Genomic DNA, 26458 nt, shown 5'->3' with positions numbered 1-26458 from the left:
AACTCTCATATTTCATAACTTCTCTTTTGTTGTTGTCTGGCTTAGCCTGTAGTTTATGGGCTCAGTAATGTTGAAGACGCTTACTATTTGATCATATTGCTCTCTATGCAGCCATGCTAGCCATGCATGTCAAATCTCCCAATGGCATTTCAGCACACATTGTAAGTTACTCAAGCGTCCTTTAAAACTAAACCCACTGAGAGGCCGAGAGGTCAGAGGTCAGCCTTTTCATGCTAAGAGCACGTTTGGTGGTACAGGGCTTCATCCAGGACCACGCAGTGTGCTGGGTACACCTGCCATACCACAGTGTTGTCCAGCTGTCACAGGAAGGCCACGCTCCTGGTCTGGAGCTGTGAGTTTGTTAAATCATGGTTAAACAAAAACACTTCTCTGATGTCCCAGTAAGGCCTGTGATGTTCATCTGTTTTTACATTTGGGAATGTACTTCATTTCATATTGCCTGTGAAAGATCACTGTAATGTTTAGTTTCATGTATGGCCAAGCTGATGTAAAAATGTCCCGTGGAATTCTTTAGGACAGGGGTACTCAACTGGCGGACCGCGGTCCGGATCCGGACCCGAACGCAGTCCTGTCCGGACCCAATCTCATTCCTGATTAACTGGATACGGACCAAAACAAAACCGTAGCATTTATTTCAGGGCTATTGAAAAAACACTCCGTCACGAGTGTTACGTTCGCCTGCTTTAGGACATCTCGTATATTTACATATTCACAAGTGATGGCACCAACAGACACACAGAGAACACAGCAGACATCCATGACAGAGAAAACCCAAACTAATGATGCCTACAGGTGAGTTTAAGCTGTGAAAATACACAGCTGAACTTTGTCTTTGTGCTTTCTGTCTTCTCTGGCTTTCTGTGAATATTAAATAACATTTTACAATAATCTGCTCTTGCATGGAAATCATTCATATTTACAATGCAAAATGTTCTGGTCCAATCTGGAAATATATATGAATGGATATGCACTAAACGTCATGCATACTATGTCCAGCTATAAGCGTAATGTTTCTGACCATGCTTTGCACACATTACGAGACACTCAGGAGGGAGCAGTGTTGCTTGTGTGTTGCTATAGCGACCATAGGCTGCCATGCTGTATGGTTTGGAACGTGCAAATTCACAGGACATTTCACATGACCGTGCAGGACTATACAGGTTATTTAATATAAGACGTGGAATGACTTTAAACTCGGGTAGCAGTCAATATTTACTAAACTGTGCATGGCACTTATTTCATACTTGTTTTTATTTGATTTATGTAGACCGAGCAAATGATCTCACAGCAATGTGCAATTAAATTTTATGTTTCAACTAGCATATTTGTTTTATGTATAGAACTGTACAACAGCAACCACAATAAAAAAAACAAGCACTTTGCCACGTGTGCAGGTGTTGCTACCTTCACGCAGGGACGATGGCGGGAGCAGGATGGAGTCCCAGGGTTCGCGGGACATGGCTGAACATGGCTACCTGTAGCAAACTCAGAACCACATCTAGGTGTGAGCCTCAGCTCTCCTTAACCTCACTGGTTTGACTGGTTAATGCATTCCAATAGATGGGCTACACACTGTAATTGTAAGCTGATTAACTGCACCTATAAGATAGATGTATGTAGTAAAGTGGCCAGGAAGTCTTGGTACAAGGTAGTTACACTTCTAATAAAATAGCTGGTAAATGTAGAGATACCAGTTAATGAAAGCTCACAGTGCTGTCTGCAGGATAAGGGGATTATCTAGGTGGGTTTCACCAGTAGCTATTTTCAGGACCTACTAGCCCCGTTAGCGAATGAACAGTCAGCACACTAGCTATGGGCTCTATCTATTATTTATATACATAGACACAAAAGCCCAAGTGCAGTCATGAAATTAGAATCCTATGTGTTTATACTGTATGTGGTGGAGGATAAAGTGAACACCAGCCAAATCGTCTGAAGATTACAGTCTTTATACGTAATTTCTTTTTTATTTTTAAAATAAAAAAGACCTTGATAAACCAACAAAGGTTTCCAACAAAGCTTTATCAACTCAAATGGTTAACATATTAAAAACGTCTCCAGATAATTAGCAAAAACTGAGAACGTGCTACACCTAAGGGAAGTGGCATAAATGTTCTTCTGTGGTAATTATTGATCTTTAGCACTCTAGGAAAAAACAAAAAGGTAAGAAAAAAATAATTAGTAAGGACACTACAAGCATTTTGTTGCATTTCTTGTTTGTATATTTAACATGCGTTTAACTTCATTTAAGTTTCTTACCTTAAGTTTTTCCAAAAAACCCTTTTTGTTGAATCTTTCAAAAGCACGAAGCATTTTGGGAGTGGGAGGCTTGGCTCCAAACAGCTCCAGGCCTTTCTTACGCTCTTCTTCTGTCCTGACCCCTGCTGAGCCTTTGGTCTTCATCAGTTTCCTACCAAACCAGGGCAAGCAGTCAGTATTGTCAGTCTTTTTCAGTAATAAATCAGATTTCAGTATCATAATATGCACGTGTTTTTAACCGTTAGGCTGACCTCCCCTTTCTGGCTAGAACCTTCTGGGATTCTGGGTAATGAATCAGTATGTCATTGAGGTCTTTCTTATCCAGCACAAAGAGGTTGGCAAATCCATGAGCTGCTACATTAGCAGTTCTTCTGTTGCCTCCATTAGCTGAAGACTGTAGAAGACTAGGAAGGAGTCCATTCCATCAGCCGTGCTCTCTGTCTTTACATGGACTCTATGCATTAACACACTGTACGATGGATTAAGCAGAGACGGCCTTACCTGATCTCACCAAATACACAGCCTGCCTTCAGTGTCACAAAGACGGTCTTGTTGTCAGGCCCACCAATAACCTGCACCTCACCGGCTTTGATGATGTACATCTCCTTACCAATGTCCCCCTGTAGGACAAAACAGCTGAAATAAATTGCCTTAATATTCTGTTAGTCTTTGGTAAATGTGAGCACACTTGTTAACACTGAAGAACTGACCTTCTTGCAGACAAAGTCTCCAGGCAGATACACTATAGACTTCAGCCTCAGCAACATGTCTACCAGCATCTGGTTCTCACACCCCTGTAGCACCGTATGGCCAGTGATCCATGTGTTATTTATTAGTGACCATAGATTATTTTAATATGCCATGAATTGGAGCCAGATAATGAGTCAATGAGTCCAACCTTAAACAGGTCAATCTTTTGGAACGTGGCGAGGTTAATGTCCACAGCAATGGTTGTTCTCATCACCAGAGGCATCTGGTCCATTAGTTCAGATTCATCTGAGGAGAAAGTGGTCTTATCACGCTTCACATACTGCGTCCTACAGTCTTCATATTTTGTCGTATTCCATTCTCCGTTCCATTTAATTCCACTAGGAATATTTACCCAGCATGCCCTGGGAGGCCCAGGTGTAGTTGTACCATGTACGCACTCTATGTTGTACCACTTTGGGTATGCGGTTTGCCACCATGTAAGCCACACAAGTATCCATAGATGTGCGAAAGTACGTTTCACCAGCAGTGGCTGCACCAATGACGTCTCGCATCTGTAACACATCACACACTGAAGCACCAGATACATTAATCCCACTTAAAACTATTGATTCTGTCACTTTCAAATCAAAACATCAATCAAATGAGTTTATTTTTATTTTTATAAAGGGTGGAGCCAAAAAATGGGTGTGGTTGGATAATCCTGGGAAATTCTGCACCTTGTGTCTTTTACCTGTCCAATTAAACTTGAGAAGACAAAGACACCAACAAAAAAATTTGCCAACTGAAACATGATCTCAAAAACTGTGTGAGGTTCAGGAAGTCCACCAATGTTGATCAGGGTCCGCACAGCAAAATAATAACAGCGCAAGTACCTGTTGAGCAGAAAGCGACTTTGAAACTTTTATGACCTCTTACATTCAACATTCAGCAAACTTAAACAATATGAATCTCGGTCGATATAAGGAATAGAAATGGCAAAGCCACTGGAAAAATCAGAAACGAATAAGCGGGAGGAAAAAAAAGGTGTAGAGACAAAAATGTCTACCTGGCCAAGAACGATGGACAAAAAAAACGACCCAAAGAAATAGTTGGTCATCTGAAAGATCTGAGCAAATAAGGTGTCTGGGAAAGGTAGCTCTGAGATCACCAACAGGGATTTCTCTGAGTAGAAGAAACACCTCAGGTAGCTATGAGAATATAAAAACCCAGACAGGCTAATGCTCTCACAATAGTTCATGGGCCACAAAAAAATATATGTTAAAAAAATTATATTTAAAATGTATATAAGTATCAAATGGATTTTTTTGGCAAAGATTAAGCAGAGTTTCCCCTGACTCTCGCTATAATTCATGCCGAAGAAACCAGTTTGTAGACTTCATTTTCTATATAATCAAAATTACAGAAAAAACTTTGCAATTACTCTATCAACAATTCTTCTGGAAGAGTAAACATATTTTCAAAAATAGTCAATTTAGGAGACATTGCACGTACTCATTGTAACTTGTGAACAAATGGTGGAGATACGCACGCGCTGCCTTCACCGCTGTACACCCACTTAGTGGAGCCAATGCCTTGATATTCAGAGGCCACGTAGAAAAGACAGGAGTTGATATGAAGAACAAACAGGAGATATCCAATGGTACGAATAACCCTAATGGAAGGACGAAAGCAACTGACATGGGTGATCGTGAAAGGTCAGGTACACTAAAGTGCTGACAAGAGAAAATAATCACATATTTAGTTGGGAAAATACATGAATCAAGTGTTAATAATGATAACATTGCTGAAGTTGTATATAACCAGTCATTGTGATTACATACCTCCAGATATAAGCTTTAGTCATTATGCCCTCAAGTCGATCACTGAACTCATAAAATGCTCCAAGCTTACAAAAAGGAGTCACAATTGGAGATTTTACAACTGTGTATTAGAGTATTGAGTAACAAAAACAAATCAAAAACAGACACAACGACATACTTTCATGACACGATTGATCCTGAAGACAGACCGGAATCCAAAGGGAACACACAGCACGTCCAGGGGCAAGGCTGATATCAGATCATACTTAGCAGGAAGAAAGTTGAAAAATGTTACTGCTGAGTTTCAGTGTGAAGAATTTTTCATTTTTTAGGTCCTACTTTTTCACTACCTGAAATTTTGCCGAGTCTCTGTAGTTCTTCCTGATTACAGTTCTGTCGTACTGACAAGATAGAAGAGAACAATGTATTTTTGATAATCCAAATCCAGTTTTGAACAAGTTATTGAAATTATGGTAATAGTCTACTTAGTTTTTTGCATACGATGATGTCTCCGGCTATGCAGAACTGCAACCGTGGCTGGAAAACGAGCATGTCGATGATGTAGATCAGGTCTGCTAGAACATCTAAGGTGACCCACAGAGGAATTGTCCCCGGAGTGTGGTAGGGAAAGGCCATGCGCACTGGTATGAACCAAAGGTTGTAGTTCAAGGCAATAGTGACCATGCTAAGCCAGATGATGTACCGGCGATCTAGAGGTGATGATTTGAATGAACAAGATGTTTAAATGTTTAAAAAATCTGAAACAGGTGCAGTATATTGCATGAGAGCTTTTGAAGATATTTTGGCTGGTTTGTGGTCAGTACTCTAGTTTCTATGCAAGTAAGTGTGTGTTTTGTTCTGATGTGTTTGTAACCTGTGAATGGCTCCAAGGACGTGCCAAGGACATCGTCCATTCTGTCATCTATGGCCTTCAACACAGTGTCTATGAAGGTACATGTGAGATTTGGACAGAGAGAGTTCTTCTGCTTGGCTGATGCAGCTCCATCTTTCGTCCTCTCCTCTTTCTTCTCCTCTTCCTTTTCTTCTGTCTCCTTTTCCTTCTGTTCCTCAGCTCCCTTTTCTGCTTTCTTAGCCTCCTCCTCTTTTCTCTTTCTCTCCTCCTCTTGCCTTTTTATGAAATCTTTTTTTCTCAAAACAGGTGCTATGTGAGAAAAAAAATGGGCAAATGAAATAGTGATGAGTAATAAATAAATAAAGAGTCAGTGGATGCTCCTGGATATGGTGGTGTGTGGTGTCCTTTCAAAGAATATTAAACCGTCTCTATAGGACTTTGTGCAATGTTCCACAGATATGGATTTGAAATGAAACATTACAAAAACAATCGATTTCTGTAAAGTGCCCCAGTTTTCATCACCTGTATTGATTAACAGCACAGCACTTGACTTTGTAGACAGTTATAAATACTTTTGGACAGTTATTGATGATAAGCTGGCCTTTGATGTGAATACTGAATGTGTAAAAAAAAAAGTCAGGCAGAGATTGTATTTCTTCAATCTGAGGAAGGAAGTTCAATATGTTTATTGTGGGAAGGACGATTGTCAGCCTTTTTTTTTTTAGGTGAGTTATTAAATTAGTTTAACTTTTTTTCTGTGGCTGTTTGGTTTACAGACTTACATTTCACAGTGCGAATTGCCCCAATCACATTGTTAAGGTGGAAAAAATACCATTGTCCAAATTCCATTGACTAACATTCATCTGCCTTAAAGCAAGACTGCGTCTGAGCTACCCAGACACTTAAATGAGTTACAGCTTTTTCCTCCAGAATGCAGAATTAGGCTCTCATTGATGAAAAGCAACAGATGGAAGAACTCTGTCATGTCTAAGGCTTCACGATTATTCCATATGTGATATATGTTATCTTTAGATCACTGGATTTTCTATATGAGCTGTATTGAGTGTTTTTATTCCTGTGTTACAGCTTTAGTATATCAGGCTGCAACACACACCTCCCCTGTGGGGACAATTAAAGCAATTGCACTGAACTAAAGTGTAGTGACCCGAACTGAGGTGACTCTGTACTCACTGACTGGAGGGCTGTGCTCGGGCGACGAGGCGTATGGATCCAGGATTTTCTCCTTGTACAGTTCTGTTCGTTCACGCATCTGCTTGAGGATCTCTCGAAGTTGGACGTCCGAGTATTTGTTAATTACAGTGTCAGGCGGCAGACAGGGTAATTTTTCCTGTCTAATTCAACACAACCAATAGCATAACTGTAAATTGCATATTGTAATCATCTTGACAATATTACCACACCTAATTTGAATTCAGAAAACGTTGTACACACATTGAGTTGTGGAACGTGGGCGCAATGTTTCCTAGGCTCTATAGCATCATATACAGCATATCAATGCACACATTTGAGTTCATATGAGTGCACCCATTTGAGTTCATATCAGTGCACCCATTTGAGTTCATATGAGTGCACCCATTTGAGTTCATATGAGTGCACCCATTTGAGTTCATATGAGTGCACCCATTTGAGTTCATATGAGTGCACCCATTTGAGTTCATATGAGTGCACACATTTGAGATCATATCAGTGCACCCATTGGAGTTCATACCCGTGAACACATCTGAGTTCATATCAGTGCACCCATTTGAGTTCATATCAGTGCACACATTTGAGTTCATACCCGTGAACACATTTGAGTTCAGATTCTGCACTCTGCATACAAAATAAACTGTCCATTGGAAACAGTGCCAAGAGGCTCTTATCCTTCTGCCAAATTAAACTCCCTGTGCCACTGAAGGCTAAATGCACGGGGATGTGTCTTTCATTACAGTATAACTACTGATTTGATGCAGGCCTTGTTTTTCTGTTTCTTAGTGTTGTCGCTTCAGTGTAAGTAGCTCTCAAGAGCTCCTTTAATCACAAGAGCTCCAAACCTCATAATCTCTTCTCAGCTCTTCACCTCAGTAATCCTGCTCTCTGGCAGAAACACATCCTGTGGGTAATGTTTGTGACTGCTGCGTATGAGTCCAAATGCCCCATTCTTTTGTGTTCCAGCTGATTCCCTAATTAATTAGGCTCGATATTTTGTGTAATCGCCTTATTAATCAAATGCAAGTTCTGGCCAGTGAGTCCGTTCACATTAATCAGCGACTCGGTAACTGAATTAGTAACTGATCTGGTTTGCAAAGTGGGTTTGGTGGCATAACTAGTACAGAAGAAACATGGTCGATATGTAATAAAAGAGCTGCAGTCATGTAGGGCTGAGCAGACGTGCAAAGATGAAACTGTTGAACTACTCCAGTCTTACTGTTCAGGTGTCTGTCCATCGGCAGGGTGACCTGGCTTGTCTGCTGGCTTTGAGCTGGGAGCAGGGACACATGTAGGGCTGGATATTGGTGCTGGAGGGGTTACACACACACACACACACACACACACACACACACACACACACACACACACACACACAGGGTTCAAAAAGGACTTTCTCTGCTATGCTTGTATTGGCAGTGCTCCCACTGGTACAGAAGTTTACAAAGAGACAGGCCTGTAACTCTCAACTGGAAGCATACACTATGGCACTATGGTTACTCTTCATTACCTGAACCCAGACCAAAACCAAACGCAGAGCTTTCAGACCTACATGAGCTTCTGTTCGGCTTGTTTGTGGTGGCGGTGGGGGAAGATTTCATAGCCATTCGCTTACTATGAGCTTTTGCCACTTCTTTGGGCTTTTCTTCATTAGTGACGGGTTCTTCTGCCTGTAAATTGAATTGGGACAACTTTGTAAAATTATTACAATACAAATCTCAGAATACAAAACGTAAAACAGAAGCACTAAACAGCACTAGATTCATTCCAATGGTGTCCACAATCAGGAATAAAATAAACAAATACGTTCTTCAGCTATGGGTAGTCGACGAGCACTAAAGGGAAACTTGTGATGAAAATGTTTGCGTCCTACCATAGCAGTGTGAGATGGTGCAGCTGATGCAGGAGCTGATGGAGGAGTTGATGTAGGAGTCTGTCCTGTAGCTGGATCCAGAACCAGTACTTGGACCGGGCTTGGGGCTGGGGATGGACCCACAGAGCCTCTGCTAAACATCTTAAGAGTGTGGAACATACCGGAGGCAGACTCTGGTTCTGCAGCTTTGCAAAGACACAAGATCTTTTCAGTCCTTATCCTCCAGCTCTCCTGATGGAATTAGTGCTTTTAGACCACTAATACCCGCTTGTATCACTACTGGCACAGTGTGAGCTAAATATATCACGCATACTGCACATGCTCATAACACACTAATACAGTTAACTTTTGTGTAAAATAAGGAATAAATTTTTTTCTAGAATATAATGCTATTCCAGGGAGCATTCACACATTAGTAAAAAAAAAAGCTGTAGATAATTTAAAGTGCATGAGAGCTACGTTGTTTTGTTTGATTTGTGGTGCTCAAATGAAGCCAAGAACCACTTACTTAATTAAAGCTTCTAAGCCTGTTCAGTTGAAGGGATTACTATGGTGTAGTCTCATCGGGTATAGGCAGAGCCTACAAGCTCTCATAGCTGAAATAGTATCTGGTCATGGTAAGCTGATGGCCTAGTATAGACACGTGAATCACGGAGAGGGCCTACAAACACAGAACATGCAGAAGATACATTAGAGCAGGGGGAAGTGAAAATGATCAAAAATAAATTGATTATATAATCAACATTCTGTCAGCCTAACACACATAAAACCCGAGGATTTTTTTTGCTTACATTTTCAATGTAACTATCTTACTTGGATAATAACTTGGACAATAATAAAATCTTAATTTGTTACATCTTACATTTTACATTTGGATTAGTGCAAACAAAAATAAGACCAGACAAAGCCAGACCTCATTTTAATAACTGGTTATGAACAAGGCTTGAATACACACCCCAGTTCAATCTAGCTAAACCTTGAGTCAGAATTTGGACATTTGACGTATATATGTGTGTAATGTGAGTTAGCTGCGATGAGTTAATCTGTGTGACTGTAGTGAGTTAAAGGTCTTCAGGTACAGACCTGGGCGCAGAGATCAGGGCACTCCCTGGAATATTTATCCTTCTCTCATTTTCTACCTTTCCATTTGCATCCTCACGTTTACTAGCATGTCATGTCAAAAAAACCGCCAAATTCCCATCTAGAAATTGGCATGTTAAACGAATTTATGTGTGTATGTTATTCAGTGCAATTAAACTAACTCGCTAGCTTCCTGGCGTAGTTAACCGTTTGCTTATGAGGCCATGTTAGGCGACTTTCTTTACTTAAAGACAAGTATAAAACTTCTCATATTGGGAGAAATGGACAAAGAATTGGCTCCGGTGACGATAGGAAATTTAATGTAAGTTTGTCACAGATGGACAGAGAATCGTCGGCATTAACTACACCCAGTTGAGAGCCTTGTGTAGAACCAGTGGCCTGAGAGGGATGGGTCCGAAAGAGACTGGCATGGCGGTGTTGGTTTTACAGTTGGATAATGATAGTAGTGAAACTAAACCTGAGTGGTTTATCGTGAGTGAATTCCATATCTAAATATATTTTCCTCTAGTATTATTTATCTGGCATAATGTTTGTTTTGTTGTTTACAGTGACGTCTCTCGTCTTCAGACGAGGCTCATAAAGAGTTCATGAACTCCTAAATAAAGAGTATTACTGCAGGGGTCTCCCTTAGAGATAAGGTGTGGAGTACAGTCATCCGGGAGAGACTCGGAGTAGAGTCACTGCTCCTCTATGTAGAGAGGAGCCAGTTAAGGTGGTTCAGGTATCTGGTCCGGATGCCACCTGGACTCCTCCCTGGTGAGGCTCTCCGGGCATGTCCAACTGGGAGGAGACCCCGGGCAAGACCCAGGACACGCTAGAGAGATTATATCGCTCTGCTGTCCTGGGAACACCTCGGTATCCCCCCAGGAGAGCTAGAAGAGGAGGCTGAGGAGAGGGAAACCTGGGCCTCTCTGCTTAGGTTACTGCCCCTGTGACCTGGAACTGGTTCTGGATTTGATCTATCCAATGGATGGATGCCCATGTAGTCTTTTCATCATTAACATGGTCTCTTGACTACATCAGGCCCATCAGTGGAAAACTTGCTCAGATATTGTTTGATATTACATCACATGCGATAAAGTCAAAACTCATTGGCAAGCTATATTTGTGTCATGTGGCTTCCGGAACATTTGACGTTTTCACAATACGAAAAAGAAGATTTTTGAACGGGAGACGTGTCTCTTTGTTCCGAGAATTGGTCTGCATTGTTTGGAATTGGGTACCTAAAAAGAAAGTCACAAACAGGATGTCACAGACAAAAGGCGTGGGCCGTAAACGCGCCGCTCCCCCCGGGGCGGCGTGACACAGAGAGTTGCCTGTCAGTCAAAAGCTGCCCTGTAACGAGCCCACTCATATAGACTGAGTAATGTTTACAGTACATCAACGGCCTGAAAGGCCCGCGGAAAAGAACGAATGTTCTTGTGGGTAGTGCCATATGAGTCATGCCTTTAATTGGCTTGAATATGGATCCACTCGCAGTAGGAGCTGGGGCATCTTGTAAAGAGCTCACCAAGGAGTTATTCATGGGCTGGTTTAAATGCCAAGTGGAACAATTACCACTAAAACAATGTCACAAACTCCACTTAGGTAATTTTGACAGCAGGGGCCTTAGTTGCATACAGCTGCTAACAATATGGCAGTCTGACAGTTATTTTAGATTTTGTTTTTTTTAATCATCAATTTACAAGGACTGTGTTTAGTTATGGTGTTGTATTTGATGCTTTGTGATGGGTTCGTGTTCTGCAACTCTTGTTGTTCTGTGATGATGATATGATCTGGAGTAGTGAGCTTGCCTGCTGTGTTTTCCCCTCTGTAGTCATGCCCCACGGAGCCTGAGGGTGTCCGAGGGCCGGCGTCCCCCAGGACGAGGCAGGCAGTCTCCTGGGAAGCAGATGCGGGAGACGCTTGTCAGCCATGCCATCGGAGCTTTCAAGACGTGAGTAGCACTACGGTCTTTTTTCTTTGCAAAACTTCCTTTGAGAATCATACATGACAATGGAGTGTTTATTCATAATAGATGCTTGTCTTGTTGAAAGTGTATTGGAGGCTTTGTTACATGGATATATCCCACCTGAATCAGTAGCAAGCCTTTGGACAGGATATTATGATCATCAAACTTTATACTAATTTATTGGACATTCCCATATTTCATGTGGTTCTCCTTTACGCGAGTATGAAACGCACAATTGCAAGACAACTGTAGTCTGTAATTCATCCAGTTGAGGGCAGTCTATCACTCTTTCATGGAGTTTCAAGATTTGCATTCTGTAATCCTGATACTGTACTTCCTGGCAAACAAATATACAACTGCAGGTTTCTCCTTCTTCTTCTCCTTTGAATGATTACTTACATAAAAATCCCCACGAGAAACCAGCATGGCCTAACATTTATTGAGACATGAGAGTCAGCTAATCAGAATTAGCAGGAGATGTGCTGTTTGCACTGCCTGTGCACTACACCTTACTGTGGCAACCATCCTGGCTTTATACTCACCACTGACTGAGGACTCATTGTTCAATACATTCTGTCACTATTTTGGTATTTTGGAAACCAAATCAAAGTGAACCCACTGACAAGCATCACATTGTTAATGTACTTCATGTCTAACAAAAACGAAGGTCTATTTTTGCCCTTTGACATTTTTTACTTTACTGGTATCAGTAAACATCCCTGTGAGTCAGGGATGTGGGGAGAAAGAGATGGAGAGAGAATGAGAGGGAGACAGAGAGAAAGAAGGGGACAGAAACCAAGAGTGGGATAGATGATGAAAGTGTGAAATAGAGAGGGAGATGGAGTGTGTGAGAGAGTGAGTGTGTGTGTGTGTGTGTGTGTGTCTCTCTCTCTCTCTCTCACACACACACACACACACACACACACACACACACACACAGAGCACACAGGATCTTAAGGCTCTCTTGTGCAGGAACAGTTTAGTGTCTTCCGTGTCCCTGGTGACAGTGCCATGTCTATTCTCATCTTTTTTCTGTTGTGACTGTGTGAGTTTCCCTCACTGACCTGAGAGGCGTCTTTTCTCCTAGGTGCCTCTTTGGCTTTCCCTCATGCAACCCGGGGTTCCTGTCTGTGGGCTTTGTTTTTGTCCCAGGCTGTGTCAGACCGGAGCACCAAAGAGGATCAGAAGCAGGCCGCTGAGCTCTGGCGCTGACGGGACACGCCACTGTAGGTCTGAGCATTAGTCCACGCAAGGCTTCTTCTGTGGTTCTGTCCGAGGGCCGTTGTTACACACAGCCTCATGCAGGGCTCCTTTCAGTAAGCAGGTGGGCAGTAGCGCTCCGGCCTCATGAGGTGGCCCATCTACCTGCTATTGATTGCTCTGGGTAAGAGGTTGATGGCACATTAGGTGTAAGTAATGCACTTAGGGGCCTGGGGAGACTTTTGTGTAGCCACCCGGAGGTGTGCAGAATTAGCTTCAAATGTTTACCGCGATGACGAAAGATGATGAAAAGTGCAAAAGGCAGGTTTTTTTTTCTTTCTCACGAAAGTGTCGTCATCATTCGGTACACTAACAATTTTCACTCTCGAAAACTACTTGCTATGAAATGCTGTGAAAGCCGGAGGAATCCCAAGCCACGCCGCCATAGAGCATTTTACACTTTTTACAATAACAGGTTTTTTTAAATGTATTCAGACAACTGATGGTGCTGGGAAGTGAGTATTCTTCTTTATCAGTGTTGCCATAGTTACTTTGAAACAGTAATCCGACTACTGACTACTGACTACTTCTTTAAAAAGTAACTCAGTTAAGTTACTGACTACTTGCTTTTAAAAGTAACTAAGTTAGATTACTTTTAGTTACTTTCAGCAGAGGCTGATCCCCCGCCCCTATAACATGAAAATGACTACCAGTTCTGCCAATACTCACTTTATTGACATGTATTTTAACCGGAACATCAAAAATGACACTGGCATTTGTAAACTTTTTCTTGAAATAGGCTTACATGTTTTTTAAATAAATAAATAAGACAGTCTTTCTGTTCAACTCCGCCCACTTACAGGGTTGCCAACTGTCACGCATTGAGACACACGCATTTGACTGTCTTCACACGCTTACGCCACACTTCCGATATCTCACGCCGAAAAAAAAATCCAGTTTATTTACCTCTGATCCACATCTATGATTCAGTGAGTTACTAGTTCGATCTGGTGCCAACCACCGGTGATCGATCGATCGCGATATAATACTGAATTTAGTCCATTTTACACCCCGCCCGGTAACAATTTACGTTCGCCGCCAAGCCCCGGTTATTTTTTCAGGTTTGACGTTGTGTTTTTGAAAGTAGACAGCACTCTGTCGCCAGGACAGAGTGTACAACGGACATTAATGTTGTCTTCCTTAGCCGAAATAAAATCAAAATAATGCCTGTATTTCCAGCTGCTAAAGGCGAACCTCTCCTTCCATCTGACTTTGGCGCCGCAGAGCAGAGATGACGTAACCGCGTAAGAAACGTGTAGCCAAAAAATAAGAATGAATAAATATAACCTACGTTCCCCCGAAATGCAGAAATAGTAACGCACGATGTTTTAGATAAGTAACTTTAATCTGACTACTAGTTTTTAAATAGTAGTTGCGTTAGACTACTCGTTACTGAAAAAAGTAGTCCGACTACAGTAACGCGTTACTAAGTAACGCGTTACCGGCATCACTGTTCTTTATGCCATGCGTTTAGAGCCAAGAACCCTGTAATGCCTTGTCAAAGATGTTTCCAGAAAACGTATAAACTAAATTGAATTAGATACACAATACCCAAACACAATAACCGAATGAACTTCTCTTTGGGTGTCCCACCTCTGTCCCATCAGATACAAATGGCTACAGAAAGCTACTACAGTGAGGCTCTGTGTACAATGGCCTCAGACCTAGGCAGCCTGGCTGTTTAACCTGTCCCAGAGAAGTCTTATCCTAACCTTGGTGAGTGAGCCAGAGACTGTAGACCGTACGTAGCAGAGGAAGCGTGCGGAGAGGCCCGTGTGGACGGGGTTGGGCTAGTCTCTTCTCTCCATTCATCTCTGTGCATCTGCCTGCTTGCCTGGCCACTCGCTGCTCCTCGTTGTCTTTTCTTTTCACCCGTCTCATTCTCATTCTGGGGCAGTCATGGTCCTGTGGTAGGGAACTGGTCTTGTGACTGGAGGGTCGTGGGTTCGATTCCCAGACCTGAGGCCATGACTGAGGTGCCCTTGAGCAAGGCACCTAACCCCAACTGCTCCCGGGCGCCGGGCTAGGGCTGCCCACCGCTCTAGGCACGTGTGATCCACAGCCCCCTAGTAATCACTAGTGTGTGTGTGTGTGTGTGTTCTGACTGCACAGATGGGTTAAAAGCGGAGGACAAATTTCGATTGCGGTGTAAAAATCACAATTGACAAAATATGGCACACACATTTACTTTCCCAGCTCAGTGTCTGGATATGTGGGCTACCCCGGTGCCGACCGCAGTCCGTCAGTGTGAGCGTACGTGCTGAGGGAGAAGGAAGCAGGATCCACCGTGTCTGAAGGACTGAGGGAGGGAGACGGCTTCACGTCCCCACCGAGACGCGTTGTCCGTGTACTGATGTACGGGGGACCTTTTCCGCCATGTGGAAAGAGCATTATCAGACACAACTGCACTAGCGTAACTGGGAGCTAGGTGAGATTACGCAGAAAGGAGAGCATATGAACTTAATCTCTGTGTGCATGTCTAATGTGCCCCCCCAAGGCCTGAAAGGGTTAACATACTGAGGAAGATCATCACCAGTTCATTGTAGATGACATCATGATATTTTTATAAGATAAAGGGAAGTGTGTGTGTGTGTGTGTGAGGAGTTTGTCTGTGTCGGTTGCCCCATGCTGTCTTTCCACAGCCTTCCTTTAAAGTCTATTCATCTGCTGAATAGGTCATCTGATGATCTTACATTTGATCCCGTGCCATGGATCACTCATGTGTGTTTACCATGTGTGTTTGTTTTTGTGAATTTATGTGGTGTGTGTGTATGTGTAATCGTGTGTGTGTTCTTGCATGTTTTTACATCTGTTCCTTCCATAAAGCCAGATTTCCCCATCCAGGACTATGGGGAGTGGGTTCCAACTGTGCTTGCCTGGCACAGAAACACACACACACACACACACACACACACACACACACACACACACACACACACACACACACACACACACACACACACACACACACTTCCTGCTCTTGTGCCCTGTTCCCGTGAGAGCCTTCCTGTGTGCCAGTGCTGGGGGCAGGAAGCGTTTGGCCCCACCCTGCATCCCCTCGGCCAGGCAGCCGTGGTAACGGGATCAGGAAAGAACCCTTGATGCATGAGCCAAAGCAGAAGACATTTGCCTTGTTTTCTGAAGGAAGACGACATGTGCAGTCTGCTCTGTCTGCACTTTTCTCCACTGTTTTTGTTGTATCTGGTATATTTATTTTCCATTATGAATCCATGCCATGTCCCTCTTCAACACTTTCCATTCTAGGTGTCTTTCCCCTTTCCGACAATTCTCTTATTGTAGCTATCTGAGATGCTCAGAGGACCTGGAAAAGCTGTTTAACCTACTTTTCTCATTCAATACTGCCTGCCACACTGGTGGCTTGTATTGTGTATGCTGACTAGAACTCAAAAATGCACTCGGTTCTAAGGGAGAACCTGATTGGTCCGTGGTTTGTTTATATTGTTTCATTGCTCGTTATTCTAGCAGTTTGTAGGTGGCTTCTCAGAATCGTATCACGAATGTGTGCACTATGATAACAAATCAGTCCATACTCACACATTGAGTACCAGTCCACCAGGTTGTTGGGCTGGTGAAGTTCTTCTGAAGTTCCTCCATGTTCACGGCCTTGAAGGCCTACAGCTCCCCTCCTTGTTCTGCTCAGCCGTGTGAGTTCGTTTGCGGCCACTGATGCAAGATGAGTGAAAATGTGGCAGTGGAAACCATAAAAGGCAGGAGAAGACTGGCATAATGCCCCACCCACACCAGCTCACCCCCTTTAGCCATCCATCTTCTCATTAACTCCTTTCCACTGATGAGTTTACTTTACACCAACTGGTTTGTTTCATTCCCTCCTGTCTCTGGAGCACTCCGTTATCCTGCATTACATCTCTAATGTGTACATCCTGTGGAATGTTTAGTCCTGATCGTGTTTACTCATTGGCCGAGTTTTTCTGGGCTGGGCCGTTTATATAGCTCTGGGGATCCGTATCTGAGGTACGAATGCTAGAGAGATGCTTTATTATCAGAATAAAGGATCTAGACCAGTGATATAGTTCAAACTTTTGTTATGGTGACATATTGCCTTTGGGAGTTAGCGATTAAAGCGCACGTTTTGCAGTGTTGTGTTTAACCATCACTTTTTTCAGTGTTGATATTTATTCACTCATATGCATTGTGTTGACTTTAAATCAATAGCATTTTAAAATAAGTTATTTCGTTGAGCAATGTGTACGTCCTTCCATTAATTTCCTAAAAAAATATTATTTTCATATTTTCATTTATGGGTTTATGGGTAAATGCTTATTGCCATCTCTGGGTTGCAGTGTTGTCTTAAGATGTCACCATTAAATAATTATTACTTCCTTTGATGAGCATTGTGGCTATCCCATGGCTTATTTTGCTTAACTTGTGAAGATGCCTGTGCATAGTGTACATGTGTGATTAAACATTTTGTTCTCGCACTTTGCATTTTAATTGGACATCTGCATCTTATCCATCACTTTTTCATGGTCAGACAGGTGAGTTTCATCAGACACCCACCTGGGGAAAAAAAAACACATTTCTTTTTTTTTTGGATAACTGAAAGATTGAAATATCCACTCACTTGAAGATTGCTTTTTCACTTGAATTTTGCTTGTGTTATGCTGTAAAAAACCAAAACACAAACGCAACACAGACATGAATAAAAGCGGCAGCTCCCTGTATTGTGGGAATAACAACAGCAGTAACTGTCTGACCCACTACATTGGAAAATCTTCGTTATGCTTGGGGAAGACAGCCAGGCTTCATTAAAGGAGAGCTATTGAGCCTACGACAGCTGTGGTGGCAAGTCTTCCATCAGAGGAGGGTGGGGGGGGGGGGGGGGGCCGAGCTCGCGCGTGAAAGCGAACTCCAGCCCGGGACAGGTGGAGGCCGGCTGCTGCCTTCTGGATGTTCGGCCTCGGTCTCCTCGGTCCACCCCAAGAACAGAAAATGCAAACATCTGGAACAGATAATTTGTCCCCAAGCTGAACGAATAAACTCATTGACTTTCACAGCACTGGGCCTCTCATAGAGCGTGATTTCGGTTCCAGCCCATTCCAGCCTGGCTCGGTGGGCTTTGTTTTCCGCCATGCCCGTGGTTGGCGTTTGAGTCACGTTTTAGACACAGCTGCTGCTAGAACAATACTGCACCACTAGCCCTGCCGTTTCTCCCTTTACAAAGCTCTGAAGAAGACTCTGATGAAGGTTTCTTTTCTCCCCTTCTGGTTTGTTTCCAGTGGTTGCTCCCTTGTAGGGTGTAGCCAGTGGACCTTCATCCTACATGGAACCAAATGTTAGTGCAAACTTTTTACGAGAAGTAACAGTTATCAGCTGGGGGGGGAATGTGTTTTCCACAGCGCTTTGTACTTTGCCAACATAGCAAAATCATATACAATCTAACTCTGGGTGTTCGTGCAGAATAACTAGATTTGCACACACTTGTCTTGGGTTCAAAAAAATGTCCTCAGCTTTGATGACCCACATTCACTTTGGCTTTTAGAGTCTCATTTAAACTGAGTTATGATAGTTATAATCTGTGTTTTGAGGGGCGTTTTGTCAAGACTCAAGTCTTTTTGGCAGCCAACGCCAAAACCTCAGAACCAGCTGCTGAGATGGAGATCCAACCCCTGACATCAGGAGAGGGAGTTAAAGGATTACTCTCTGTCTTTCCATCTCACTCTCTCTCTCTCTTTCTGTCCATCTCTGTCTCTACCCCTCCCCATATCTCTGCTTTTCTCATATCTCAAACAAATAAGTAAGGTGAGAGTCCCATGTATGCGGCTGCTTGGCTCATATCGGTCCTCTCCAATGAGAAGGCCACATACGGCTAACCTCTCGCTGCGTGGCCACCACCAGCTCAGATGAAGGCAGGACCATGAGCGACCCGAGTTGCAGATCATGCAGTGTTTGAACGGTGCATGCACACAAACCTGTTTCCATCATTTCCTGCCGTGTTTGAGACCCAGAGGTGCACTAAAAAACATGTACGGAACACGAGCAAGTGCTTGGCTGGGTTAATCTGTGTACCTGGTGAAGCTGTGGTTAATCTCTTCAGTCCCAGCCTTATAATTTTACATTAATCCTAAGGTGTACTACTGTAACTACTGTGAATTATTCTGTCAATAAGAAGAATGAGGAATGAAAGTCTGGACTCGTTGCCAGGTTCTTGGAGTATAAAACCTCATGCAATGACCTGGATCAGAGTATCAGAAGTTCTATCATGATGGGGCACGCTACCAAAGCTTGCAAACTCGTTTTGTTTGCTTAGTTTGTTGCCAGATTTATGTAGTGTTGAGCACAGCTGTACTGAGTTGAACCTTTTCAAATGTTCCAGTGACTTGATGCAGAGAACATCTAATGTAGTGCATTAGCTTCTAAATATCGTTGAGTTTATGTCTGAACAGGAAATAAGCAAAAATGTGTCAATAGTATGGAACAGCCTTGAATGTACATTTATATTTGCATTTATTCATTTGCCAGATGCTTTTATCTAAAAAAAAAAGAAAGAACATTCAGCTGAGACAAAATATATGGCCATCAGAGAAAGAAGCTTAGCACCAGCCCTACTGAGCTATGCTTCCAGTGATTTAACAGACAAAAAGTGCAAGACACATTGAAGATGCAAAAAAAAACAACAACCCCAAAACGTTAATCATGAGCAGGACTGTTAGTGCTGGCAGTGGGGAAGGTTCTACATCAAAGTTAGCAGTTAGGATACAGTCTGTATTACAACCAAGATATACAGTCACACAGTCAAAATATAATACCCGGTTTGAAATTATCACCCAATATCTAGAATATCTAAAGAGTGCTAGATAATACAGCGGACAGGACAGTGTAAACACAGTACAGACATCTTTGAAACAAGACCCAGGAGAACTGGGCTGTCGGTGAAGGCCTGGGGTCTTGAGCTCAAAGAGTGATCAGACATCCAGGTACGCTCAGAATCTTCAGGAGTCTGCTGGTGATTGTGAGGGACACCGCAGAGCAGATAGAGTTGGGAAGACCGTTCCACCACTGAGGAACTGGACATGAGAAGAGTGGATGACATCCATTTGTTCCTTTTAATGCAAAGCATTAGGCGAGGTGACTGGCTCCAGAGAGCTACCAAAAAAGAGGAGGGAACTGATGCCGGCTAGTCACTTAGCTCTACGGTTCCTGTCAAGTTTAGAAGGTTCAGGTAAATGTAGGAATGTTCTTTCCATTCGGTCATAATTTTGACCCCCGACTTTGGAAAGCAAGGTTATTATGGGGTGTGTATGAGTACAGTAAAAAGACCTGTTTCATCCAGGCCACATGTAGTTAGGAGCTCTTAAAATGGGAGATTTATCCACTCTACAGCATTGGCTTTCTTTTTCCCCCTTTCCTAAGGAAAATGTTAAACTGTGACAGAAGAATCAGACTCTCTTTTTCAGAGCCCATGTTGCATGGTCTCCCATTGCTGGTGTTGGAGGACTGGACATGAGATAAAGACCTGGATTGCTATAGAAGATTATAAAAGGAATCTAATCACTACAGTTTGGATTAAATACTTTCTATACAGTTTCTGTATAGATGTTGCTGGTGCAAGATCAAATAGTTTGAGAAGTTTCAGTTTCAGATGTGGATTTCAGTTTTGTCCAAGTGTTTATTTCTTATTTAAAACATGCAGCTGTAGAAAAAAGAAGCCAAGGCTCTTAGTCCTGTGATTTTAACGTGAAGACTGTTATGATTACCCAAAGATTTCTGTGTTATCTCCAAAGCATAATGACGGTTTGAATTTGAAATTAGGGTAGCTCTCCTCACCTAAAAAGTGTTTGGTGGTTTTAAGTTTAAGGGAGATAGGCCTTATCAATTCAGCACTCTCCCCGTGATTTATGTCACTGGCTGTTGCTGGTTTAGTGGCAGTTTTTCTTCCATGTGTCCCTGGAGATAGTCTTTGGCGAAGTATTATGGATGTGATAAGATAGCGTTGTAGAGCCATGCTGGCCTGTGGATAAGGCCGATTACAGTTATTTGTGAGGAGACGAGACCTCTTGCTGACCACTGCATCTGACATGGGAGTTCTAAAAGTGTCTCAGCTATTGGAGGCTGTCTGATAGGGACACAATAGCGTTCCTCGCTAAGCTAACAGCTGTGAAAGAAGCTGTATAGATCCTTTCCTCACAGAGGGTGAGTCAGAACGGCAGGAGTTTCAGTTTTGGGTAAGAGTTTCACTGCTTTGTTCTTTTTTAACCTCATATCTATAATGCCTGTTTTTTGTTGTTGTTTGTTTGTTTGTTTGTTTTTTGGTCAGAAAAACAATACATTTTATTTCATTTTTTATCTGTCTGACGTTCACTGTACAGAACCAGGGAGGGGGGGGGGAGAGAAAGATTTTAAACAAAACGAGAAGGAAATGGAGTGAGAGGAAATGAAGAAGAAGAAGAAGAAGAAGAAGAAGAAGAAGAAAGGAGGGATGAAGGGAATGAGAGTAGAGGCTCTCCAGAGCGAACAAAGGAGATAGAGGTTGAGGAGTAGCAGGCCCTGTGCTTGGAGGTTGAGGTCACCTTGTACTGGTCTCCTCCGTTCAGGGGACGTGCGGTATGCCTCCCAGCACAGCCCTGTCCTCTAGCCACCAGCCAGCCTGCTCCACACACTGTGAAGGAACCTCCTCTGTTTGCTGTGCTCAAATGAAGCTCCTCCGTGTTTCTCTCCTCCTTTCTCAACAGTTTTTGTGAGGCTTTAAGTTTGCTGTGAACACCTCCCTCCCAAAAATGGAGAAATGCAACAATTCTAGATCTTTTTGACGTTTCGGCAATAAGTGCATTCCAGCTAAAAAACAACTCTGAATGTATGGTGGGATTGGTGATGTGAGTTATTCCACACAGAATGTGCGGTTAAGGTGAATGCTCCTGTAACCAAATGAGCTGCAGGGTTGTGGGAAAAGTGCCAGCCATGTTTATGGGTCAACATTGCTAATAGTATGCAGTTAATAAATTTCAAAACTCACCTCTTGGTAATTATATATAAAACAAATTTCCACAAAGTTTTTTGGTGAGTAATCTGTCAGAAACCCTGTGTCAGCTGAATAGTTTCACAGACTACAAGTTTGCTTCAGCCAGAAGAGCAGCTATCTTACTGTCATGAATTTTAAACACATGGAACTGTCAGAGAGAGAGAGAGAGAGAATCCACAGAGAAAAACAGTTCACCAGAGGGTAGGCACTCAGCCCAACACCTAATGTAGTTTTAAACCTAATGCAGTTTTCCTCTGTGCTCAGAAACATGAGTGGATCTGTGTTACTCAGAACAAAGCCAGCAGTCAGTCAGAATAAGGTCTCTCAGTTTGGTCCAAACTCTGTAACAGTTAACTTTGTACATCTCTCCTGGACAACCGGCTATTATCTGTATGTGTAGTGAGCAGGACCTGGACCTGGACAGGAGATGACAGTGTGAGGGCAGTGAGCATACATAATGATTCTCTTCACAAAATCTAGTGAGCTGTTTTGCTTTGTAATGTCTACATGAATCTGAACTGGCCATGAACCTAGCGTTTTAACCGGAATAGACTAATGAGAGACGGCGGTTTGAGACTCTCTTAGAGGCAGCACGCGGGGAACTGAAGTCTCCGCCATCACACTGGTCATTTTGATGTTGTGCCACCGTGGATCATCCAGTCATGGAATGAAAACTCCAGTGTTTCCAAAATGTCAAGGCAGTTGAACATAATAAAAAGACACAGTGCTTCATCCACATGCTTGCTGAGTCCCTGTTAAATAAAACCGACTAGACTGTATATTTCTCCTTGGGGCTAATGTCTAGCAGCTCTGTTGTCATTGAACTCCTGGGTCCAGAGTGGCACCGCACGAACGCCCACTCCGTGCACGCTTGCGACCCATCCAGTGACAGGCTGTGAGTAGATATTAGCATGCGAGGCTCGTCCGCATGGTGATGACGGATAATGCTACTAATAGCGTAATAATGGCGTCCTGCTCTAGAGCCGCGGTGGCACCGCTCCTGGAATGACATGGAGTGGAGACTCAACATGCCATTATCCTCCTGTAATGTTCCAGGGGGGCTGCGCACGCCAGCTTGGTGCTGGGAACACGCTCAGGATCCCTGAAATGAAGGACGGTGTGTTGTTGAGTTCCGCTCCGTTCAGTACGCGCTCCTCTAAATGCACGCTGCCCTTGGCAATATGCATCGTGTTAGTCGTTAGATTTGTTTGTGAATTGAGCGTACATTTAGAAAGTACATTAATACTATTTTCTGAGATTTTTTTTTATGTATTGTGTTGCATATTAAAAAAATGAAATGCTTTTGTAATGCTTTGTTCATACCTCATCTAAGTATAGAGATGAGAACTTGTTGTAACCTGAAATTGCTTTTTGTTTTTGGTATCGCAGTGTGTTATTGTGAGAAGGCCTCTGTGGCTTATAGCAGAGAGGACAGAAAAGAAACCAATCACAGTTTATTAGCTTATCATCAAATTGCTAAGAACATCAACAACAACAAAAATGTTTTAGTACTATTAATGCAACCAAAATGAATAAAATGTGATGTGTACACAGAGTATCACCTTTCTCACACCCCACTGCCCCAACCTCCTGCACTGAGATTACACACTGAAGCACATGCAAACACACGTGGGGTGTGATTGATGGCCTTGACCTTCATCTAGCTCACGCACGCACGCACGCACGCACGCACGCACACACACACATACACACACACACACACAAATATCTCCATCCTAATTACTATTACAAAATGGAACGATTCCTTAAATGCCTGTTGTAGGTAAACTCTTTTGAATCCATTGTGTCATCTCTGCATCCTCCCAGGAACTCTGTGGAAGTGGATGAGTATCTCCACCGGCCCAAGACTACCCATCACTTGAACTGAGACCAAGCCCTTTGTGATTAAGACTCTCCTTGGGGCAACTTCCAGGCTATGCTGTGGCCTGTGTGTGCTGAAACAGACTCAACAGAACTGGAGTTTGTTGTTGTGCTTGGAGGAATTTCTCTGCATGCTCTGCTCTCCTCTAACAGGGGTGAAATAGTTTCTGAATGTTTGGGCCGCAGAGTTTTTAGCACCATCAGTAGAGCTGAAGTCATCTGTGCAGTATAGCCTGTGCATTTGTGGGTGCCTAGCAGTCCTACAGCAGGATCACCGCAGGATCTGTGGGCCATTCAGAAAACACTGGTGATGCTCCCCTGCCGCTCTACCCAGAGATCCAAACAGGAGCTGCAGTAGGTCCACTCTGTCGCCATTGTTGAGACCTGGGAATTCAGCCAGTTCAGTTGCGTATACACACACACACACACACACACACACACACACACACACACACACACACACACACACTCACACACACACCCACACACACACATTTACACATTTTCACACAAACAAATACCCACAAACGTATACAGACTTTTCAGAAGTTTGTATACCAAAATGTGGTGATATGGATTATAATCCTGAATGATGGTGTGTGTGTGTGTGTGTGTGTGTGTGTGTGTGTGTGTGTGTGTGTGTGTGTGTGGGGTCATCTAGCTGGGATGCACTACACTGATGTCCTGAAGTGGGTCTGGATACATCTCAGCAAGATTGTCCTTCCACATCTCAGTACACACACACAGACACACAGACACACACACACACACACACACACACACACACACACACACACACACACACACACAAACCTTTTTTAGTTATGCAGAGAGTCTTTAAATAGATCTCTCATACCTCCACTCCTAGTGAGCATAGCTTGTCTTCTTGTAACTATTAAGTATCTGTCATGCATTACTCACTGTGTGCCCAGTGGCACGGAACTGTTTGGCTCGTCTTTGTCTACATGTCGATTTGGGCAGATTGAGAGAGGTTTGTGAATGGCAAGAGCACGCGTATGTGGAGAAGTGTGCATCTCTGTTGAGGATTCTTTGGCTTTGAGACTACACTACTGAGCTGGAGCTGCACCATCAGCCGGATGCTTCAATCTCAGCACCCTGTGTCCCTCAGTTCCTTTGGACTGCTTGTCTGACAAGGGAAAAAAAGGAGATAGAGAGAGAGAAAGAGTGAGAGAGAGAGAGAAAAGGGAAAATGGATCAGGCAGAACTTGAGTGCAAAGTCTTATCCAAATGTATCAGATGGAGTTATGAAGTCATGAGGCGTGTCCTTGCAAACTGTCAATTCAGTGCCAATCGGTCTAACGGAAAGCCATACAGAGTCACCTCTCATTTTGCTTTTTCGTGTAATTCCTGCACATACTTGCACTCTGTTCACCCTCCTCCCCTCCTCCTCTCCTCTCCTCTCCTCTACCCCTCCCCTCCTCCTCTCCTCTCCTCTACCCCTCATCCCCTCCTCTGCCGTGGTGCTTGAATATCGGTGAGCCACGTGAAGGATTCGACGGGTCCTGCCTTTGAAGAAGAGAAGAGAGTGGGGTTTCCTATTGATGGGAACAGGCGTTTGGCCCTGAATCAGACATCTACTGGATAACATGCTCCAATTTGTTCAAGTCAGCCTGGTGCATTGCTGTGTTTTGTTGGGCTTTTTTTTTTGTTTTGTTCGGTAACACGTTTAGACAGACATACCTGCCAAGGATTACTGAGTACAAACATAAAGGAAAGAGATATTAATAAAAGTTTTAAGTCTGTGTTTTCTTGCAGTTAGTGAGTCTATTGTAAGTGGATTGTATTTCAGAGCTGGCAAATGCGTTATTGATTGGGTTAGACCAGGTGGTCAATAAGAGATGTGTTCTGCAGTTTGGAGCCATATTTCTTCAGGTGCGTGATGCGCAAGCAGACATGCCATTGGAAGTCATATTTGCTTATGGCTTTGAGGTTTTAGATGCTTGATAATTGTGTATCTCAAAGAAGTGCTTTGCAGCAGAAATCTGCATGAACTGTCTGGAGTGTGTGATGGGGATATTTTTTCAGGATAGTTTGTTTGTAGAGAGCGTGGTCCTTCAGCTGGGTTTTTGTGCCACTGTTAGCCTTTAAATATTAGAGACATTCTTCTTCGATACTGCACATTCCAGCAGGAGGGGTCTTTTAGAAAGAATAACCCTGGTTTGTTTGTGTTTATATGTGTACCTTCCCACATACACAAATAGACGTCCAGATGAAATTTTTAGTGGCATCGTATTGAGTTGTGTTGTGTGGTTTTAATGCTGACCTATGCTGGGTTTAGTGGTTTGGTAAGCAGTAAATAGTACTCTGCACGTGTGCCATCTTCTGTGAGATCACTCCTGATTCTGATATCACTTCTGAGGAAAGTCCCCATTGGCTATCAAAGTTCCCTTTAAAGAGAAAATTGGTGTAACAATAGTACACGCAAACCTGAGGTGAAATACGATGTTTTCCTTTCCTACTCAAATGCAGAATTTGCCTTCACACATTCACTCTCTTTCCTTCATATTTGGAGGTCGGAGTC

The 26458-nt window shown here is 43.1% G+C and overlaps 2 protein-coding genes across 2 annotated transcripts in view; one reads left to right on the top strand and one right to left on the bottom strand.

Annotated features, from left to right (window-relative positions):
* Positions 1–2078: 2078 nt before the first annotated feature.
* Positions 2079–8359, bottom strand: cngb3.2 (cyclic nucleotide gated channel subunit beta 3, tandem duplicate 2). The gene is made up of 17 exons (XM_076994641.1): positions 8353–8359; positions 8072–8162; positions 6835–6995; positions 5665–5952; positions 5292–5500; positions 5141–5191; positions 4969–5055; positions 4812–4876; positions 4520–4642; positions 3722–3863; positions 3383–3542; positions 3179–3276; positions 2991–3074; positions 2782–2900; positions 2532–2684; positions 2281–2431; positions 2079–2166 (listed from the first exon to the last, which is right to left on the bottom strand). Exons 1-17 carry the CDS (start codon positions 8357–8359, stop codon positions 2149–2151), a joined length of 2007 nt encoding a protein of 668 aa, XP_076850756.1. The 3' UTR covers positions 2079–2148.
* Positions 8360–11393: 3034 nt separating this feature from the next.
* The window catches only part of cnbd1 (cyclic nucleotide binding domain containing 1), a 21322-nt gene continuing 6257 nt past the window's right edge, over positions 11394–26458 (top strand). Inside the window, 4 exon segments of the mRNA XM_076994640.1 lie at positions 11394–11413; positions 11643–11762; positions 16056–16112; positions 24172–24320. Of these exon segments, the coding sequence (XP_076850755.1) occupies positions 11394–11413; positions 11643–11762; positions 16056–16112; positions 24172–24320 (346 nt within the window).

This window comes from Brachyhypopomus gauderio, unplaced genomic scaffold, assembly GCF_052324685.1.
Source record: "Brachyhypopomus gauderio isolate BG-103 unplaced genomic scaffold, BGAUD_0.2 sc153, whole genome shotgun sequence".
NCBI classification, from domain to species: Eukaryota; Metazoa; Chordata; class Actinopteri; order Gymnotiformes; family Hypopomidae; genus Brachyhypopomus; species Brachyhypopomus gauderio.
This window is presented reverse-complemented; position numbering and strand designations above follow the sequence as displayed.

Excerpts from the sequence above, each read along its gene's own strand:
- cngb3.2 (XM_076994641.1), bottom strand. Across the intron at positions 6,996-8,071 it reads GATGGACAGACACCTGAACA|ACAGGAAAAATTACCCTGTC; the intron begins GTAAGACTGGAG and ends GTGTTGAATTAG. Across the intron at positions 4,877-4,968 it reads GGATCAATCGTGTCATGAAA|CTTGGAGCATTTTATGAGTT; the intron begins GTATGTCGTTGT and ends CCTTTTTGTAAG.